Source organism: Loxodonta africana, chromosome 3 (genome assembly GCF_030014295.1).
Source record: "Loxodonta africana isolate mLoxAfr1 chromosome 3, mLoxAfr1.hap2, whole genome shotgun sequence".
NCBI lineage: Eukaryota > Metazoa > Chordata > Mammalia > Proboscidea > Elephantidae > Loxodonta > Loxodonta africana.
Window position 1 is genome coordinate 52,086,288 of NC_087344.1, and position 14,669 is coordinate 52,100,956.

Sequence of the window (14,669 nt, forward strand, 5' to 3'; positions counted from 1 at the left end):
GCACCTGGGCTCAGGGGTGTCTTTGGAGGAGGAAAGTTATCAGCGATCTCAGCAGAGTCAGCAGAAGTCCCTTGAAATAGATGAGAAGACCTGTGAGAAGGCAAGATTCAATCTAGATAAGCTACCGTGTCAGAGACGTCCTCAGATGTCTTTCTTGTTACAGATAGGGAAACTGAGGCCTTGAGAAGGAGATAGATTTGCTCAAGGTCTTTAGCCAGTTGATAGCAGGGAAGGAATGGGGTAGAGTCCCCAGAGAGGGTGGGACATAAATGGTGGGAGCTGAGGCAGACAGGAGTGGCCACCATCCAGCTGGAAGGAGGGAGGGGGCCATAGGGAGGGGCAAGAGGGTGTTGTGGAGCCAGCTGGGCCCCCTGCTGGCTGTGGTTCCTGGGGCATGGGGAGCCCTGGGCCTCTGCCCTGTCTGCCGCTCCCTCTCCCCTACCCTGATCCTGACTGCTTCCCTCATCTCCCCCAGGAGGAGTCCCATGGGACCTGGAGAGCCCTCCTGTGTGCCTCACCGTGGGGCCTGGGCCTGTGCGCACCCTGCTGAGCCTGGAGGACGCAGTGTGGGCCAGCTGTGGGCCCCGGGTCACCGTCCTGGATGCCACCACCCTGCAGACTCAGGTACTGGCCCTCTTCCTGGCTCCTGGGCCATGGGCCATGGGCCATCTGCTTGCTGAGCCTTCTTGTGCCCACCTGGCACTGCTCTGGGCTCCTAGATGTGACTCTTAGACTGATCCAGACTGACTTTGTTGGGAAACAGATGGGGCCCAAGAGCCCTGCTGGGCCCTGCCCACTGCCCCACCTCACTGGGCCACCCAGCCCCAATATGCTGCCCCAGGGCCTCTGTGAGGGCAGGGCTTTCCCAGGGGAAGGGTCTTGCTTGCATGAGGTTGTGATCCTCGTCCTGGGTTGTGTCTAGTGCTGCCTTAGGGGCTGGGGTCCCTGTTCTCGGATGTGTACCCATGGAGCCCTGGCTGTGCTGAGGGTATGGGCAGTATGGACACAACTGTGTGGGAGGCTTTACATCATGTGGAGATGGAGGCTGCCTGGGTCCTGCCTTGGTCCCTCGCCCCAGGGAGGAGGGCCTGGGCCTGGGGTCATTCCTCGCTCAGCCAGGCCTGTGCCTGGCACTGACCAACAGCACTGCTTACCCGGCCTTGGTCACACCCAGGGCCCATTCTGTGCACTGGCCTGAGAGTTGGGCATGACTCCCCAAGTGGTATTTTCGTGGCCTTTGCTATGTTTGTCTGGTTTAGCAATTTGGAATTAGCTGCTGCCAGGCCCAGAGAAGGCCCCTGGGTGGAGCAAATGGTTTGCTCTCTACTACTAATCTAACGCTTGGCAATTCAGACCCACCCAGTGATGCCACAGAAGAAAGGCCTGGTGATTTGCTTCCATAGAGATTACAGCCAAGAAAACCCTATGGAGCAGTTCTACTCTGTAACACATGGAGTCGCCATGAGTCGGAGCTGACTGGATGGCAACTGGGTTGGTTGTTTTGGTTTTAGGCCCAGAGTGGTGCTCTGGGTGCAGACTCCTGGTCCGAGCAGACGGACTCCCCCAGGTATGCTGACTTGAGGGGGGAGGATCTTCCTTGGCGTCTTCCTCTGCCTACCTGGTTATCTCTTGCACAGCCATGAACAGGCTCCTTGCCAGCTAAGTGGGAACACGAAGTGAAGTGCTGGAATGGTAAAGTCACGGATGATCCGAGCTGGATCTGAGATGATACCGTCCTCCCTGGATAGATGGGGAAACCGAAGCCCAGAGCTGGCTGGGTGGGATCTGAGGTCCCACATTAAGCTCTCAGGTTCATAGCCACCTCTTTCCCCATCTCTGTTCTCTAGTTTCTGTTGAAGCAAAGTTATATTCTTTGGAGCCCAGCAAACCTGGCTAGCTGGGTACCTCTGTGCTGGCTCACTTGCGTGAAGGTTTACTAATCTGTAAAAGGGGAATAATTGTTCCTTCCCGGAGCCCTGTTCTACACTGAGTGAGATGATGCATGGAAGCCCAGTGCCAGGGCTACTTGATCAGCGGCTCTTCCTGTCTCCTCTGAGGACCACTGCCCAGCACCTTGGGTGGACATCAGGAAAGTGAGGAGGGGTTACTAGAGCCTAGCACAGGTGAAGGGTCCTAGGTGGAGCAAGTGTTAACACACTGTGCTGCTAACCCAAATGTTGGAGGTTTGAGTCCACCCAGAGATGCCTTGGAAGAAAGGCCTGGCAATCTACTTCTGAAAAATCAGCCATTGAAAACCCTATGGAGCACAGCTCTACTCTGACACACATGGGGTTTTTATGAATCAGAATTGACTTGACGGAAACTGGTATTGGCACTGGTAGCCCTGGCAACCTTGGCTGTGGGTCCAGGGGCCTATAGGAATGGAAACTCAGAGTTTCTGATTTCTGGGTCCTGTTTCTCTTAGGGGGAACCCAAAAGCAGGGTCCCAAGCAACTGCAGCCACAGACTACCTTCCCAGCTCCTGGTTCCCTTTTGAGGGGCTGCTCTGTCACCTCCCCCTGTCACTCTTTCCAAGGGCCTCTCACCCCTTCAGCCTTGTGAGCAGAAGGCAAACAGGCTGACTTTCTCAGGCCTTGGGTCCTCCCCTCCCCCATGTCTGACCTGGGTCTCAAGCAGGAAGATGGACCATGCTTCAGCTCTGAGCCCTCGGTCTGCTCCCCCTGCAACCTGTCACCCAGAGTGTCCCCACTCTCCTCACAGACTGGGAGCCCTAGAACTCTCCTCTCCTGATGTCCTGGCAAGGCTCCGACTCAGCCCTTAGAGGAGAACAGTGGGAACAGAGGTGCTCAGCCAGTGGCCCTCTGCACTGGGCACCCTAATTTAGGGAGACCCAGCCCCTGCCCTTGGAGGGCCTCCAGTCTGCTGGGGGAGACACGGCCTCTAATTCCAGGGAGCCCCCAGTCTGATGGGGAAGGGCTCAGCCCCTGCCCTTGGTATGGAGTCAGTAAGCCCAGAGATGTGAAGAAGCCACAGGTGAGAGAGAACGAGATGCGAAAGTGCAGGCCCCCGAGCTACCTGTTAGCCAGAGGACACGGTCAGTGCTGCCAGCAGGGGAAATGGTACACGAGAGTGAGGAGGCAGAATGGAAGCTGAGAGGCGTTTCTGAGGAAGACTCCCCCAGGCAAAGGGGTTGGGAGGCTGCAGGACCCAGAAACTGCAGGCAGGGAGGCTGTGGGAGCAGAGAAGTGGCCAGCAAGGAGATTGAGGGAGGGAGGAGGTGAGGGCAGCAAAGCCCCTCCTGGCCCATCCCAGGCCTTCCTGGCAGCCCCTGAGCTCCCAGGAGATTTGAAGGGGGAGAGACAGGGGAGGCGGGGAGGCATCAGCAAAGGCAGCAGCCCCATCACAGTTCTGCCACGCCCCCCTGCACACACTGTGACTGATCAGCTGGGTACCCCATCCCCTGGGTGTGTGGAGTTCTGGGGGCAGGCTGCTGCAGATGGGACCCCGCTGTGACTGTGCCAAGCTGTGCAACTTTGGACAGATCACCTAACCTCCCTGGGCCTCAGTTACTTCATCTGTAAAATGGGGTCATAATAGTAATATGTGGCATTATGATGAGGCCCGATTGCAGAGGCGTAGCAAGGGGGATATTTGTGCTTAGGCGCAAGTTCAAGGGTGTGCCAGAGGAGGTGCAGAATGACATTCTAAGGTGCCACAAATATGAAAGGTGCCTTACTGAGGCAGCTGGACAAGAAGGGGAAGGCGTTTCTGCTGACTCAAACACTGCTGTCGTCTTTTCATTTGAAATTGGGTGGCAGGGAGGGCGACGTAGAGATTGCCCCTGGGCGCTTGAATTGTGGGAGGAGGGTGCAGTTTAGAGGTTGGCCCTGGACTCTCATTACCCTCACTTGGCCTCTGACTGATAGAGAAAATTTCTGTGAAAGGACCGTGTGCCTGGCACATAGTAAGTGGCCGATGGATGTTGGTTATTTACCTGCCTAATTGTAATTACCTGCCTAAGTTAAATCTTTATTGCTGTACATGTAGTGTATTTGGAAAACCAAGCAGCTCCAGGGATCGGAGTCACCAGTGGGTGAGGGCGTCTGTCTGCACTGTGGACCTGTCACGCTCTCTCACACTGGAAGAGAGGTTTCTTCTTGCCAACAGCCATCCTTGGAGCTTGAAAGACAGATGGATGAAAGGAGGGACAGGTGCCCGGGCTGGTCGTGCCCCTCTCACACCCTGGTTTTGCCCCTGGCAGCCGCAGCATAGTCCTGCCCAGCCCATGAGCTCCACCCTGGCCCAGCTGTCCAGCGCGGCCACCAGGTTCCAGTGCAGTTGCAATGATTTAAGATTAGTTCTGGGCAAGCCGCTCTTAAAAAGGGGATCAATATGGCCTTTCACCCACTTTGCACACCGTGGAGGGCGTCAGGAGGCCTGTGGCTGGGGGCAGGCAGGGAGGGCTGCAGGGGCGGTGAGGGAGGCCCCCGCCGTGGGGCCAGGGGAGCAGGCAGCCAGGGAAATTGGAAAGTTTCTGCCTGGACTGCGAGGTGTGGGCGGCTTGCCTTTGGTACACACAGTCGTTTGGCACAGTAACAAGGTGCTCGCCATGCATATTTAATGGTGCTGCGTTCCCAGCTTGGGCTAGAGGAACCGGCGGCCGGCCTCAGCGCTGGGCTCTGCAGATGGCTGCACTGGCTGCTGCTAATGACCTCGGTTCCACTGTCCTCCCTGCCACATCGCCAGTCCTGGGCTGGCAAGTGTGCCCATGGCCCAGCACCTGCAGAGCAGTGCCTCCCAGGGGAGGGGTGCTGTGACTGCCTGCGGCATTCCTGATTAGCAGCCCTGAGTCACATCCTCTACCAGGCTTGAGAAAGCCCCCAACCCCATGGTGATCGAGATACTTAGAGCTGGAAGCCACAGCTAGGAGACCCTCGAGGGTGGTGTTGGCTGAGCCTGTGGCTAGTGTGGCCTTGGCTCAAATGGGAAGACCTAGGGGGCTAATCTAGGGCTTGTATTAACTCTAAGAAGTTGTTTCTGATTTTTCCCATCCCTGGGGAGTAATAATAACCAACATGTATTACTTAGTAGGAGCCCTGGTGGTGCAGTGGTTAAAGCGCTTGGTACTAGCCAAAAGTTCGGTGGTTTGAGCCCACCAGCCCCTTTGAGGGAGAAAGATGTGGCAGTCTCCTTCCGTAAAGATTACAGCCTTGGAAACTCTATGGGGCAGTTCTCCTCTGTCCTTCAGGGTCTCTATGAGTCAGAATCAGCTGGATGGCAGTAGGTTTTTGGTTTATTGCTTAGTAAGGACCAGGCGTGGGTCTAAGCACTTGACATATATGAACTGATTTCATCCTCAAACTACTCTGTGAGATGACTATTACTATTCCAACGTGACAGATGAGGAAACAGAGGCACAGAGAGGTTAAGTAACTAGTTCAAGGTCACAGAGCTACAGAGAGAGAGGGCAGAGTCTGGATCCGAGCCCAGGGCTCTGGCCTGAGTCACTTGACCTCGGTGCCAGCCACCTTTGTAGTAGGGAGCTCCATCTCCTTTGGGCTGCACTGGGCCCCCGCTGTTTTCTGTCCTGTCCTGTCGTGTGAGACCCTGGGGATTCTCACTCGTTATGTGCTTATTTTTTCCACTGGCACATCCTTCCTCTTCCCAGCAGAGGCAGCACCTTGCTCATGTTTGTTTCCCGGGGCCTAGCACAGGGGTTGGCACGTGGCAGGTGCTCATTAGTGAGTGGTCCTGGTGGGTGGACGGATGGTACCTAGCACCCCCCATCTCCCAGGTGGGTAACGCTTCTGTGCAAGGTGCTGCCGGCCGGGAATGAAAAAGACCCTGTCCCAGCCCCTCAGAGCTCAGAGCCAAGTGCAGACAGACAGACTTAGGACTGTCAGATTCATGCCAGTGTGATGAGACCGGGTAGGGGGCGAGCCCAGGCTGGGTGGGGACCCAGGGGAGGTGGGAAGGGGGCAGGAACAGGACTGACCCAGGAGGGATTTATGGGGGGCAGGATTCCTGAGCTGAGGCTGGGCAGATGAACTGGGAGGGAGAGAACAAGAGGACACAGGGAGGATGCTCCAGGCAGAGAAAGCAGCGGGAATCAGACAACACCCGGCGGGGGGACAGTGAGTGGGGTGATGGCTTCACGCTGTGGGCTCTGAGCTGGGCCTGGGCCCACCCTGGGCTGTCTCATGAAGGCCCCTGGGCCCGGATTCTCTCCTACCCAGCTGGTCCCTGCTTGGCCACCCTAACCAGCGTGGAGACTTTCACGTTCCCCCACAGAGCCGTGCCTGCTGCTGCGTCAGTGCCTGAGGTCTGTTTCTGGGTTTTGTGTTGCCCACCAACTGCTTGTTCAGCTCCTTGATCCCAGCGGAGGCGGCAGCAAGGTCTGTTAAATAATAATGTCGCTCACCAGGGCCTGTGTCAACACCGCATCCTCCTCCGTGTTCATTATCTAGATCGCCACCTTCAAAGTCTAATCCAGTTGTCTGGAGTTCATTTTAACCCATCGCTGGAGGGGGAAGCCGGCTGCGGAATGATTGTTGCATCTTAATTAAAAAAAAAACAAAAAACAACGCTGGAGACAGGCTGACAGGAGGCCCGTGGTGTGCTAGCTGTGCTCTGCCGGGTCAGGCAGTCCTGGCGCTGAAGCAAGACCGCTCCCTGATGCGGCACATGGGCCGACGTCCCTGTCACACCAGCTTTCGGGAGGGTGGCTGTAGGGACAGGGAGAGGTGGCGGAGACCAGGCTGATCTGTGAATGTGCATTATGTTATTGGAGCCTCGCGACACTGCAGAGAGAGGGCAGCTGTGCCCATTTTACGGACAGGCAAATAGACTGGAAGCCAGGCTTTGGCTTGTAGCCTGTGGTCACTGCTCTCCAGCCAGGCTGACCCCTCTGCTGGCCTTTCAGTAACCCACTGTCAGGCCTATGCTCTGCTGCTCCCTCTGCCTGGAACAGTGTCCCATAGAGCCTCGCCTGTCACCCAGGTCTCAGTGAGGCCAGCCTGACCCCTCCATCCATGTCACCTCCACCCCAGTCACACTCTTATCACCCCACCCTGGTTTATCGTCATCCTTGCATGTAGCACTCCCTGGAATTATCACCTCTGTTGTCACAGTCCATCTGCACCCACCAGGGTGGAAGCTGTACGAAACAGGGGCCCAACTGTCTCTCTTGCTGGTGTGTTCCGGGGCCGGGCACCGTGCATCCTCTTAGCCGGAGTTTGTGGAGTGAACGTGTGGGCACCCTTTTTCCTACATGGTGGTGCCTCCTCTTGAAATAGCCTCGTGGAACAGGCTGCAGGGTGGGGCTCGCACTGCAGCAGGAGTTCAGGCGGAAGGTTCCAAGTCCAGGCTGGCGAAGCCTCAGAGCGGGGGCCAGTGGGGAACTTTCTTAGGAAGAATTGTGCCTTCAGGGAAGTTGGGCAGGGGGGCTGTCCTGGGAGAAGGTGGAAAGGAGTTGGGTAAAGGGGTCGTCAGAGGGTCTCTGGTCAGTAGCGATGGGTGGGTCCTGCCTAGATGGCAGCCACACCACGGGGTAGAATGGGGGTCTCCACACTGACTTTCAGGGTGGGTGGGACAGTCATGTCACACGGGGCACCAAAGTCCCTGCCCCTGGCCTTGCCCCTGAGCCAACCTTCAGGTATTTCCATGGCAACCCCCGCCATCCCTAGGGCTTGGCTGAGCAGATCCTGGGCTTCCCTAGTGTAGTTGCCAGAGCACAGGCCTGGGTGTGGAGCCCCCAGCCCTGCCTGGACAGCGCTGGGCGCAGAGCAGGTCGCGTGGGTATGTGGACACCAGCCAGGCTCTCCCCTCACAGGGCTGTGAGGTCAGGGAACCCCTGTCCCACGAAATCCCGGCTCCCCGCCCTCCTCGGGGAAGCCGGTCTGAACCCCCCTCGACGCACACACACACGCTGGGTCACCCCATGACCCGCTAAGCTGGTGCCCTCCATTCCTTCCCAGCACTCACCCGAGCTGTATGTGGGTGTTTTAGGCATGATGGTCAGTTGAACCCAACCAGACCTGGGTGGCAGGGCCACATCTGGGTGAAAGGGTGGCTAAGAGGCAGGGGGCAGCCCTAGGAAAAAGCCTCCGTCTGGGTTGTTTCCGCTAAGTGTGGAAGGAGATTTGGGGATGGGGGCGCTGCAGAACAGTTGACCGAGGGCTTGATTTTGAACAGCTCCACAGGAGAGCAGAGGATGAAAGGTGCCTACAAAGCTGCTGTTAGGGATCCCTCCCCCCCCACCCCAGCTCCGCCGCCTCCGCAGCGCTCCCACTCTGGCCTCTCCTACCGGTGCTAATGCTTTTTGTCACCTCGCATGACAGAGAAGAAACGTCTCCGGGTTCCTGGACACCAACAGTCCCCACATTTCCCCGGCCCCCCGCCACGTGCACCCGCCTTCCCCACCCTTAATTTTCACGTTTAGCGCCCAAACTTAGTTTGCTGCTGTAAATCTATCATAACAGTGTGAGGCGGCATGAATAATGCATCGCGGGGCTGTATTAGTTTTCTGTCTCCTGTCTTATTTATGACACAAAACGGGTGGGAATTTGCAAAAGCGGAACCCAGGTGCAGGGCTTCCTGGGTAATGGCATGCAAATCGGCGCGAGGGCGAAAAGGCGTGCCAAGTTCTCGCAGTCCGAGGAGCTGCCAGGGGAGGTGCCCGGCGGCGTGCGTGGGTCTGGGGGTCACGGCACGGGTGCTCCACGGAGGCGGCTCTGCTCAGCAGTTTTGTCGTAATTATTTTTTAGGTGTGTGTTATTGTTATTAGGGAGCCCTGGTGGTACAGTGGTTTAAGCTCTCAGTTACTAAAGAAAGGTCAGACGTATTACTAAAGAAAGGTCAGACGTTCAAACCCACCAGCTGCTCCAAGGGAGAAAGATGGTGACAGCTTCCGTAAAGATTCACAGCCTTAGAAGCCATATAGGGCATTCTTACTCTGTCCTGTAGGGTCGCTGTAAGTCAGAATCGACTTGATGACAGTGGGTTTGGTTTTTGGTTACTGTTACTGCGGTCATTCTTTTTTTTTTTTAATTAAAAGTGGGTAGGTGAAACTTGAGAAATCGATTTTTTAAAGATTGTGTAGACTTCCCAGAAGGCTCTGAGAGTAATAAGTTCAAAAGGAGCGGGAGCATTTTCTAGCCGCAGGAAGAACTGAGGTTAGTTGCTCAGAAGAACTTCCTTTTAGAAAGCTTGTGAAGGACAGGAGGTGGAGGGTAGTTGGGGGATCCTGTGGGAGTCTCTTCCCTGGGGAGCATCAGGGAGTTAATCTGTTTAGAGTGGCTCAGGGCTGTGGTTCTGACTCTGCTTGGAGGTTACTGGAAGTTTTAAGGCATTATCTCAAGGTTGGTCTTTTGGGATAAGGGATGGCTCAGGGGTGGGGCTCCAGGCCTCCGTCTCCTCAGCTGGAAGTGTTCGGATCTTACCTGTGTTGATTATTTGGTCTCCCCTGGAAGATTTAGGTTGATGAAAGGACTTCACGGTTTTAAAAAAACAAACTTTGAAGCCATTGGCACAGGAGCAGGACAGAAACTGGAGGAGAAGAGGGAGGGGGAGAGGGGAGGCAGACAAAGACTCTGGTGGAGAGAGCAGATGGGACCGTGACTAGAGGTGACGAAGGGGTGGGGAGCAGTTCCCTTCTCCCTGTGATCACAGGCATATGCCTGCCTCTTCCGCTTTCTTGGTCTCACAGCTAAATGCTCATGGAATGTCGGTGCCTGCCAGGCCCTGGGGACAAGGTGGGGTGGGGGAGACACTCAGGTTCCTGCTAATGACACCATGAGATAAGCGTGATGGAGCCGGGGGCCAGGACTAAGGGAGCAAAGAGGAGGTGGCAGTCCTCATGGGCTGGGACTGCTCAGACCCTCTGCCCCCACCCAGTGTCTCTGGCTGACTTCCCTTCACGCACTCTCCCTGTCCCCGCACCCCTTCCTGGTCACTCACTCCTCTGAGTCTTGCAGCAGCAGAGGGGGGCAGACACCAAAGGAGCAGCTGCCGAAGCTTCTGGAACTTGGCAATGTACAAATAGAGCCCTGGGGAGGGGCTCACTGAGAGCCAGACCCTGGTTGGGGCTGGATAGAATGGAGGTGGAGAGCGTGAGTCCAAGGGCTAGACTCTGGGGGTGACTGTGGGGCCTCCCTTGCTGGTGGCTCAAGGACGAAGTGAGCTCACGCATGCAGAGGGCTTAGACCAGTGCCTGACTCTCAGCGTGGCTGTGAGTACTCACAGTTTTGTGCTCACTGCATAAGTCCAGGAGCTGGGCTGTGGGGAGGGGTCTGCTGGGGGACCCTCCATAGAAGGCAATCCCAGTGCCCCTGCAGGCCTTGTCTGAGAGGGCCTGGATGGCAGTCAATGTGGGCAGGGGAGCTGGGCTGGCAGGCTTTGGACCCTGGTTCCACCACCTATTTCCTCAGTTTCCCCACCTGCGACTGCTAACTGAAAGGTTGGCGGTTCAAACCTACCGGCTGCTCTGTGGGAGAAAGATGTGGAAATCTGCTCCCATAGAAGATTGCAGCCTCGGAAACCCTATGGGGCAGCTCTACTCTGACCTGCAGGGTCAAAGTGAATCTAAATGGACTCAAGGGTGGTGGGTTTTTTGTTTTGTTTTTTGACTTTAGAACTAAGCAGCTTGATGTATGTAAAGTTCCCAGGGCTCTGCCTGGTGAGGAGTCAGCGCATAGGAGGTGTTAAGAAGGGCGTTTTATTATGATCTCAGGACTTGCTCAGGATGTCAGGGACCACCCAATAGGGGATGGAGCCAGAATTTCCAGTGTTACTGACTCTAAAACCCCTGCCCTGAGCTACCGCCCTCTGCCCTCTGCTGCTCCCTGTGGCCGTGGTCCATTGTGTCTTGCAGGTGTGTGCCCACTGTACCATCCTCCTGTGGAATTATAATTTGTGAGTAGGGACAGTGCTGTGCCCCCTCGGGATTACCCTGTTGTGCAAATGCAGTTGGCATCGGGTGGATGCTGAGCTAACTTCCCACTGTCTTGCTTTCCTTTTCGCTCTGCCCTGCCCCCGCCCTTGCCTTCTGCTCCAGCTCTTCCCTCCAGGCTCCTGGCTGCCCCAGCCCCTTCATCATGGCCTCCCACGGCCTCTGCCAGTGCCCTCTGGGCCAGAGTGGCCACTGGGCTCTGAAGGGGTACATGACCTGAGGCAAGGGACTGAGTGAGGGGCTGACTATCAGCTGCCACTGAATGCCTGGGTGAGAGAAGGAAGCTTTGTAGTATGGGTGGCAAGACAAGACCACAGGCAGCATGACTCCAGCCTGCAACAGAGCAGGTGCCCTGGACAAGGGGCCTTGCCCACTGGGGACAGTGCCTATTGGCCACCATGCACGTGCTCACACCCTTCCACCAAGTCCAAGGCCCCAGGAGAGGAGCAAGAAGGTGGCTGAATGGTGGGCTAGGCTTCCTGGAGCAGTTGTGTTGAGACTGGAATGGGTGGGTGGGTGCTCCTGAGGAGAGTGAGTAGACAAGTGGCCTCGAGAATGGCCTTCGTGCATATGATGTGTGTGTGTGTACGTGCACATGTGCATGCATACCTATGAGGGAGGGAAGGAAACTGGTCAATGGTATTAATATCATGTAGGTCCTTCCCTCCTGGCTTGAGTCCTTTTGACAGCGTCCACTTGGGGTCTGGGTCAAGCCTGGACCCCCCAGACCCTTGACCCCCAGAATGGTCCCAGGGTTCTCTTTCCATCATCTTGGTCTCTGCCCATTCCGACCTTCTACATGGCTGCCGCCATCTCCCCAGCAGTCTCAGGTGTGGATTGGTGCATGTAGACTGAGTAATGACCATTCCTGCACCATTCCCCTCCACCCTGAGCGGGAGGGAAGGGCGGTTGTCTTGGCCCATGCCAGCTCACCTGTGCTGTTGTGACTTGGGAGTTTGGAGGCCTGGCTGTCACAGTGGCAGTCACCCTCCCCACTTTGGTTAAACATATGCAAATAATGCTGAACAGGTGTTGTGTGAAGGTGTGGGGTCGGGGACAGTCTCAGATGAAACCTGCAGGTACAACGGACCACACCTCACCCCACAGAGCACTGGAACAAAGCCGAGCAGCCGCAGGGGTGCTTAGGAACATTTCCTGAGCCTCATGCCGAGGCTTGGCCGCTGGAGGATCTTTCCAGAACAAAGTTCCCATCATACCTGACCCTGCTTCAGAACCACCCAGGCTGCCTCGGCCCAAAGTCAAGGCCCTCCCAGCCTAAATTCGGTCTTTCTTCCTATGGGACCCCTCCCTTCTCTACCCCCACCCACTAAGTGGTCCCAGTTCTTTGCAGGCTCTGTCCAGGCACTGTCAAGCCTCCAAGCCTTTGCTCCTGCCATTCCCCTGCCTGGAGCACCCTTACCAGTCCTCCTAGTGGCCAGAATCTTATTGACCACTGAGACTTTCAGTCCTTTCTACGCAGCCTGACTGCCTCCCCAGCCAGTTCTTTGCTTCCTCCTCTGTGCGCCCTTGGCCCTTGGCTCCCAGCTCCGTCACCTTCACTGGAGTCATAACAGGAATCTGAGTGGCTCTCCCAGCGCACTGTGTCCCTGGGGCCTGGAGACAGGGAAGCTCTGTGAAGGTTTGCCAGATGAGTGCCTGAGACCAAGGAAGGGGAAGAAGTGGGCACACGTGTGATTGACAGGGAACAGGAACTTACTTTGTCGGTCAATGAGCTACTATTTATTATACTCCTACTGGGTGCCAGGGGTTCACCTAGGAGCCTTATTTTATTTTTGGTGCTTTATTCATGGGTGTTAAATGTATTCAGGAGAGCAACCTCAATCGCACTCTGACACACGTTCTTTGTCTCTTCTTATCTTTCTCCACCTCTGTCTCTCTTTAAGTCTTCTGTCCCGTACTCTCTCATACTTTCATGGTCTTTTTCTCTCTCTCAGCGCCCATTGATCTCTCTCTCCCTTCCTCTTGCTCTCTGTCTCTCTTGGTGTCACCCTGTACCCTCCAGTCCCCCCAGCCTGGGGGAAGGGTCCTCGCTCTTGGCCCTGGGCTCCAGCAGTGGTCCCCACCCTTGTGGGCCTGTCCTCTGTAAGGGAGTGGGGGTCACAGGGTCAGCAAAGACCACTACCCCATTACCACCACTGAGTTAACACTTACTGAGACTCCCTTCCTCCAAGGCTGTTCCAAGCTCTTTGCACATAGCAACTCATGTAATCTTCCCGACAACCCTTGTGGTAGTTATTATGATTATCCCCATTTTAAAGCTGAGAAAACTGAGGCAGTTAGTGGTGGAGCAGGGACCCACAGCCTACAGCCTCTCTCAACAGTAAGTAGATAGCGAGGCCATTTCAGGCAACAGGCAGTGCCTTGAAGAAGGTGAGACACACACCCGAGCTCAGCTCCACCATTACTGTTGTCCAGCCTTGGACAGGTCACCCCCTCCCTGCCCTCGAGCCTCAGTTTCCTTGTCTGAACAGAGGCTCAGTGGCTGTACCTTCCTTATGGGGGTTGCAGGGACTCTCTGAGCTCCGGTAGGTGAGTGAGTACAGCCCAGGCATGCACAGGTGTGGGAAGATGAGCGCCCTCCCTCTCTGCCACTTGGTCTTCATGTGTTCTGTGGTGGCTGGAGCAGGGGAGGGCATCAGGCAGTCCCCTCCTCCCCCCAGATCACCTCTGGCACTTGCTTGCTACTCAGGGCAAGGCTCGTAGCAAAGGTTTTGGTGGCCCCAGATGGCCAGCAGCCGGCCTTCCCTCCTTAGGTGTTGATGCTTAAGAAGAAACGCTAGGCTGGCTCTTATAATTGAAGAAAACAAAAGGAAATTAAATAGGACTAATGAGGAGAATACTGATAGCTCACACTTGGGGATCCTTTTTATGTTTCCCCCAGAAAGGCCAGATATACAGATGGATTTTAGTTTAGCTCAGTTTTTAAAGGCAGAATGTCATTGGTGTGGCTGTAGCAGGCCCTCCCTGCAGTGGTGCGTTCTCTGTGCCTTGGTCTGCGTCCTGTTTTTTCTGGTGAGGGATCAGTCGCCCTGTCTGTGCCCACCTTCTTATGTGTTTAGTGATGAGGAGCTTTAGTGCAGGAATTCTTAACTTTTTTAGGCGAGGGAGGGGGACGTGCCAGGGTAGTTTACAGACCCTTTTGAGATGTTGGCAAAAACTATTGACCATCTTTCTAAAAGAATGCACCAAAGACACCAAATTTATACGTTGAATTCTAAAATGGATTGTTGATTTTCAGGACTGGCCATCTGTCTTGGAGCTGATAGGGACATCCAGCCCTCTGTCCCTCCTAGGCTTATACATGGCCCTGAGGTGGAGAGCCCAGCATCTGCTGAAGCCTCTTGTTAGACAGGGATGACCTAATCCCCATTTTGCAGATGAGTAAACTGAGACCCAGAGACATTAACTGACCTGCCAGTAAGAGGTGGCGGTGGCATCAGATCACAAATCTCCCTCAGAAATTCATCAGGAATAGCAGAGCTGCTCCTGGTACATGATCCCTTGGCTTCCACTGGGTCAGACGTGGAAGGCAGGAGTGTTTAGACATGGGACAGAGCCCCAGAGGGGTGTCCGTGGTGGCTCGGGCACAGAGTGTGGGCTTTGGAGTCGCATGAGAGAGACCAACTGCCCTGGTTGGCCCAGGACTGAGTGATTTCCTGGGAGGCAGGACTTTCAGTGCCAAAACCAGGACAGTCCTGGGCAAACAGGACGAGTTGTAGCTTCTCCCATATGCTAGCAG

General features: G+C 55.7%; 1 protein-coding gene across 9 annotated transcripts in view; it reads left to right on the forward strand.

Moving 5' to 3' along the window:
• ARHGEF10L (Rho guanine nucleotide exchange factor 10 like) overlaps positions 1-14,669 on the forward strand; it is a 158,774-nt gene that overhangs the window by 97,147 nt on the left and 46,958 nt on the right. For all 9 annotated transcript variants that reach the window (XR_010321309.1, XM_064281365.1, XM_023552016.2 and 6 more), the window contains one exon: positions 476-624. Coding sequence is in view for 8 of the 9 variants with exons in the window: in XM_064281365.1 (XP_064137435.1) it covers positions 476-624 (149 nt within the window). In the remaining variant the exon portion in view is untranslated. The remainder of the gene's footprint in view (positions 1-475; positions 625-14,669) is intronic.